The 6,459-nt window shown below is 27.8% G+C and overlaps 1 protein-coding gene across 2 annotated transcripts; it reads right to left on the reverse strand.

Annotated features, from left to right (window-relative positions):
- Nucleotides 1–2,801: 2,801 nt before the first annotated feature.
- On the reverse strand, nucleotides 2,802–5,510 carry LOC140810577 (F-box/LRR-repeat protein At3g03030-like). 2 transcript variants are annotated; one of them, XM_073168421.1, is made up of 4 exons: nucleotides 4,992–5,083; nucleotides 4,117–4,893; nucleotides 3,450–3,593; nucleotides 2,802–3,307 (listed from the first exon to the last, which is right to left on the reverse strand). In XM_073168421.1, the coding sequence occupies exons 1-4, from the start codon at nucleotides 5,037–5,039 to the stop codon at nucleotides 3,005–3,007; spliced, it is 1,272 nt and encodes a 423-aa protein (XP_073024522.1). In that variant the 5' UTR covers nucleotides 5,040–5,083; the 3' UTR covers nucleotides 2,802–3,004. The 2 variants fall into 2 exon arrangements, with proteins under 2 accessions (XP_073024522.1, XP_073024521.1); XM_073168420.1 differs by adding an exon at nucleotides 5,372–5,510 and having other exon boundaries at nucleotides 2,803–3,307; nucleotides 4,117–5,083.
- Nucleotides 5,511–6,459: the final 949 nt, after the last annotated feature.

A 6,459-nucleotide genomic window follows, 5' to 3' on the forward strand; every position in this document is an offset into this window, starting at 1 on the left:
TTCCATTAAATTTAAAGGTATATTAGTCGCAGAATCTTATAGATTTATTTTGTATGACTTTTATTGACATTTGTAAATTTTGTTAGTACCCCGTGGATTTTGTAATTTATTATGTGATTTTTAAAAATTTATTTGAACTAACAATTGAATCTGAATAACTTTTATTTATTTTAAATATTTGTCTCTCTCAATATACTGTTTTTTACATAATGATTTTACGAAAGTACTATATTACAATTAAACTTCAATTATTCAAGTCAATTCAACATATTTATTTAAATAATTAATATTTTAAAAAAATACATAATAATAATTTTCGATATTAATAAATATTCAAAATTCTATAAAAAAATTATCAATTATATCTTTATATGTCAAACAAAAATAAAACAAGAGAATTATTTGTATTTGAAAATAAATAATAAGTATGTTCAAATATTTGTAATTAATGTAAATTGTAAAATTTTAAAATATTTAATTTATTTAGTTATTCTTATAATATATTTATATATATATATATTCAAGTTAATGAAAAAATATCATGTGCAAAAATTTTAAGTTATAATCAAAATCAAGATATATTAAATAAAAATATAGAAAATAATTAAATATCAAATGTTATATAATAATTAATTAAAATAATGTTACTAATTAAATAATTATTATTTTCAATTTATTGGTCAATAAAACATTATAAATTTTTTTTATATAGTGTAATGATTTTTTAATAAATATAATATTATATTTTATGAGGTTATGTGACTGGAACTCCAAAAATAAAATGAACAATGTTGATAATTTTATTTAAAATTATTGTTAGTAATAAAAACAAATATCTTTTTAAAAAGTAAAAAAAATATGGATAAAAAAAGAATAAAAATTTTAGTGTTTGTATTGAGTATGTGAGTTTGAGAGATTTCCAAATTAAATGTATATTCAAATCTTTAAGTTGAATCAAAGACATATTTTGACATTTTATTGTGTTATTTTAGACTTTAATTCATGTACTTAATAGAATTTTATGTAGTCATTAAAAGTCTACTGACATTTTGAATAACTAGATATTCAAACTTGACTTTTAAAAATTCTTCAAAAGTTTACGTTAAATATCACTAAACTTTTATATAGTATATAAAAGTCTAGATTGAATATCTCAATACTTTTAAACTCCATAAAAGTTATTAAAAGTCTAAAACCAATACACCCTAAGGGGGTGCATTCCTTTTATACTTTCAAATATTTTTAATGACTTTTTTTAAATGATGGACTTTTGTAGAGTTGATGGATTTTTATTGACTTTTATGGAATATCATAGAATTGTAAAACAAATTTAATAGACTCTTATAGACTTTTTTTTCAAAATTTTTGTAAACTTTTTCATAGAACTATGTGAATTTTGTAGTTTATAATTGTGATTTATTTTTTTATTAATTTTTTTAAAATAATTATTAGACATAGATAACCTCTTCAATTTTAAATTATTATTTTTATTTATGAATGTAAATGAATTTTACTTACTTAAAAGTTAAATCAATTTAATTTGTGAAAAACGACAAATGAATTATCCAATTTATTAAAATCAAAATTTCAATTCTTTATGTCAATTTAACATATTAATGAATAATATTTTTATAAGTTCATAATAAAATTTTATTAAAAGAACACTCAAAACAATTGAGCTTCATTATCTAGTTCAATTTGAAATTCATCAAATTGACACTTCTTTCAAAAAAAATTGTGTAATATAGCACATGCCAATACAAGACCTGTTAGGGGTGGGAAAATGTACCGAATTTCGGTATATCAAGACTATCGTAACAAAAAAATATTGAATTTACCGAATTTTAAATATACCGAAGATTTCGGTACGATACGGTAACAATACCGAATTTTTCGGTACGGTAACGATATCCAATTTGAAAATTTTGGTATATACCGAGATATCGGAAAAATATACAAAAATTTAAAATATATAATATTTAAAAAAAATAAATTATAATTTTTTTTAAATGTAAGGTTTTTTGGTTTGGTATACCGAAAATTTTGGTACAATATCGGTATGAATTTGCTTATACAATAATTTAAGATATAGATTAACTAAAATTAAAGAAAATAATTAAAAATAAAATGTTATGTAATAATTAATAAAAAAATTAAATTTTAATTATGTTTTTAAAAAGTACAAATAAAAGGAAAAATATAGATAAGAAAAGAATGAAAGTTTGTATTGAATTTGAGAGTTAGACATTATTTAAAAATGTCATGAGCTATCACCCTTTCTTTGATTCTTGGGTTTTTGCCCAAAAGTTCTTAATTTCTCTCTCCAAATCTTCTTGACAAACCCCAGAATTTTCTCGTATATTATTATTATTGTCTATACTGTTTATTATTTGTTAGGTTTCTCCAATAAATTTTTATAAAATTATCCAAATCGAACTTTAGAAGTCCATAGTTCTAAAAATAACCACCAAAAATAATGTTAAAAATACAGAAAATAAAATAAAATAAAATAAAATAAACATAATTTTAAAAAGTAGAGATACAATAACCATTGAATCAAAATTTAAAAAAAAATATTTAAAAATTATTATTTAATATAATTGCTTATTTTATAGGAAACATGTACACTAGTTGCATGCACCACATTCTCCAACCTGGTCTAGCTGCACCATATTCTCCAGTGGTATAGCTTAAGTTTTCAAAATCAAAACCACTAGTTCCAATTTTCTTGGAAATGAAATTACCCAAACTAAACCGCATATATCTGAAATTTTCTCCACGAATTTAAAAAAATGTGGTCTGAAGTATACATAAGATGTTGTTTTGTTTGTTCAAACCAAATCAAATCAAATGATTTTTATTTCAAGCCCTAAAAAATGAAGTGAAAATAATATGAAAAGGGTTTTGCACCATGGCTGAGATGCCCAGACTATCTCAGTTAAATGCATTCATACTAGCATCAGCTGCAAGCTTTTCCATGTAAAATTTCGATTTAGATTGTTTATCATCCAAACAAACGTTCAAAATCTGCCATATTTTTTATCTCAGAATCCACCTCAAAATTGCCATCACCGAATACTTTTTTCAATCTAGCCCAGAAGTTCTTTTCCGCTCGTCTCTCTTCACATTTCTTTCTGAAAAGCCCTGATATTTTCTTCAGCTCCACGGCGTTTTTTAAGAAAAAATCTGCTAGATGAACATGTGGCTTCATCCCCTTGAACCCATTAAACTCGACTTCACTAAGGTGAGACACAATACATGATGGTATCGGTTCAAACGAATCATAATCATAATCATCACAATCCCACTGTAAAAGGAAGATAATAAATTTTGGCAAGAGTTCTATCAAGAAACCAAAAAAAAGGATGAAAATAAAAATCGGGAGGAAAGTAAAATTTAAAAATCACACTTGCAAATGTAATTTGTCGATAAAGGTAGTGAAAACTTACCGTATTTAACCTGAGTCGTTCGAGATATGGTGTTGAATGAAGAAACTCCAGAAATGCTTCAATTTTGCATCTTGTAGAAATTTCTAGTCGTTTTAGCATATTAAACTTAGGAAGGGGAGGCCCTTGTTTTGATTGGTCGATTACCTATCACAGATAAACCAGTGCCATTAAATTTCATATTTTACTGAACCAAGAAAGGCTAATAAGTAAAGAAAGCTTTATAAATGTGAATCAGATTCAAGTTATCGACATAATATAGACCAACTGACTGTTGCTCTTAAAATTGAAAAGATACTAACAACGAAATCTTCAAGCAATGGCCGCAATCCTATGTATGTCACGCAGTTATAGTCTTGTCAATAGCATGCCAACTTATTTTCATTAACTTTGGAAAAGTTATCAGTATTTTCAGATACAGAAAATCATTTCAATATCTACTTTTCAGCATTCACTAGATTTTACAATATAAAAAATCTCAAGTAGCGAAGAAGCCACCTTTATTGCTTTAAATTTATTGTGAGGGGATCAGGATGCCAAAGAGCTTAAATGCAACGAGTATTGACCAAATCATTAGGTTTAATTAATTCTTGGGTGAGACAATTCTGTGATTACTAGCAATGTATCCACCATGTAATATAATAAAACCAACATGGTTAGGCGAACTAACCTCCATGATATCAGTCAATAGTTGCAAATGATTTAAACCCGAGCATCCTTTCAATAAGAGCCGAGCGTGTAGCCCATTCTTTCTAATTCCTTGAAGATCACAAGCGTAACTCATAAAATCAACTGAAGCACAAGAGACCGATGATGCACTTAGGTCAAAAATTCCTAGAGAAAGGCCAGAAACTGCAAACTTCACAAGCTTGGCTGCGGATATCTTCATCTGGAAGTTCTCTATTTCGGAGACATTGGAGCACACATTGAAATTAGTTAAGGACGGAGCATTGATTTCCACAAAATCCACTTTCAACCATTTGCACTCTCTTAGTTCAAGTGTTTCCAAGACTGGAAATTCAAACACCAGTTGGCTAGTACTTGGAGCATGCTCATTTAAAATTTCAACTTTAGCAAGATACAGATCTTTAAGTTTGGAAAACCAATTTTTCAATGGCCTGAAAATGCAAGGTAACTGTAGCTTCAGGTTCGTCAGTGAGTAGCAATCAAAGAAACAACGAGGCAGAACGACACCTTCAAAATTATAAACTATTTCCAAATCCTCAACGTTCCTCATCAATGCAGCAGATATCCACGTCACCATTCGACGTGCATCGTACTTCTGCTGACACAAAAGGCGAAATCTTTTCAAGCTCGCGTTTTGAGAAAGAATGAAGATCCTGTCCACAAAGTTAACAACACTTGTCTTCCTAGTCGTCTTTAGTGAAAACCGCTGAACATCATTGATGTCTATATTATAAATGCCTGTCCACTTGTATTCCCAATCCTTCGAGAGAACACAAGTTCGCAACACATCCTTAGTGGGTAAAAGGGATAGAATCTGACAAATAATAGTTTCGGGCATATTACTAATAATGTCTTCACCTTCGTTCCCCTCCTTATCACCCGCCAGTCTAGGTTTCTTACCTGCATCACGGTCAATTTGAATGCTTTGATCACCCATTTCAACAGTCAACCTGAAACGTTAAAGAAACCATAGAACTCAGCCACTGAATCAAATCCTATCGACCCAAGAATTCAATAAAATGGCACAAGGGAGGCAGCCAGCCAAATGCATCTTGAACAAATCAACATTTTTAACGACACTAATATCTACATTGACTGCAAGAAGCAAACTTCTCGGAAGAAAATGCAGGAAGCAAGAAAAAACAGGAGGTAAAGTATAGCATTAGAGTCCTAAAACAAGAACAATGAAGAGATAAAACCAAAAGCATAACAAAATCCTTAGAGATTTCAACTTTTACCCGAAGAAATAATGTGAATTGAAACCCTAATTGGCCTCTGAATCCAAGAACTGATCTGTTGCGAGAAACTTCCCCATGCTCGCCAGGCGTTTGCCGGAAGCCAGGCTCAAGCAAATTCTAGCGTAATTTATATACTAGGTTTTATATTTGCATAGGTTTTATTTGTATACTTTAATTTTTGCTAATGTATATCAAATAATTAAATCTAAACTACAATAAAACAATATCGACTCCTTCATAATTAATTGATATATTTAACAATACATACTTCGAGTTTTTAAGGTATTAATAAAAATAATATGTTCGAGTAAAAAGGTAAATAAATGAAAAATGTGAAATAACTTTTGTCAGTGTTAAATATGGAAAAAAAATGTCAGCATTTTAGTCTATAAAAAAAAACTGAAGTAAATTACGCATGTTTAATGTTCGGGTGTAAGATGATACGTTAGATATAGAAATTTATAATTTAAGAATTTGTAAGTTTTGAAAGTTTAACCTTGTTAGAGTTGCATATGTATATTATAACGTGCAAAAAACTTATCCTATTTAAAAACTAATTTAGCTAACTTGTTCATCGAATGACCTGAATACTTGTCTTTTGGTTGAAGCCATATGTATTTTGATTGTAGTTTTTTTTTTTTTTGTATTTGTATTTACATGATTATTTTTTCATGTTAGGATTGTGCTTAAAAAAATAAGAATTGTGAAAGTGAAAGAAGCTTATAGAAGTGGAAATAGCAAGGACAAATGTATGTGTAAAGATTAAAGTAGAAGAAGTTTAACTACTTGTCTTAAATTGGACATGAAACATACGCTCATCGTAAAACCTAATCAGATGACAACTCTATAAATAGGTTACTAGACATTTGAAAATATAATATCCATATTGAATGCATGGCAACGACTATGAGGTCTTTATACTTAATAACATTATTGATGTTGATTGATATGTGAACTTGGTAACTTCAATTTATATATTAACTGTACTTTGATCCGTTGAACAATCGATAAAAATACCAAATCTCGAGATTAATAAAATAAATTTGAAAATCTATTAATACGGATAGTAACGACTATAAGATTTTTAT

The sequence above is a fragment of the Primulina eburnea genome, chromosome 13 (genome assembly GCF_022965805.1).
Source record: "Primulina eburnea isolate SZY01 chromosome 13, ASM2296580v1, whole genome shotgun sequence".
NCBI lineage: Eukaryota > Viridiplantae > Streptophyta > Magnoliopsida > Lamiales > Gesneriaceae > Primulina > Primulina eburnea.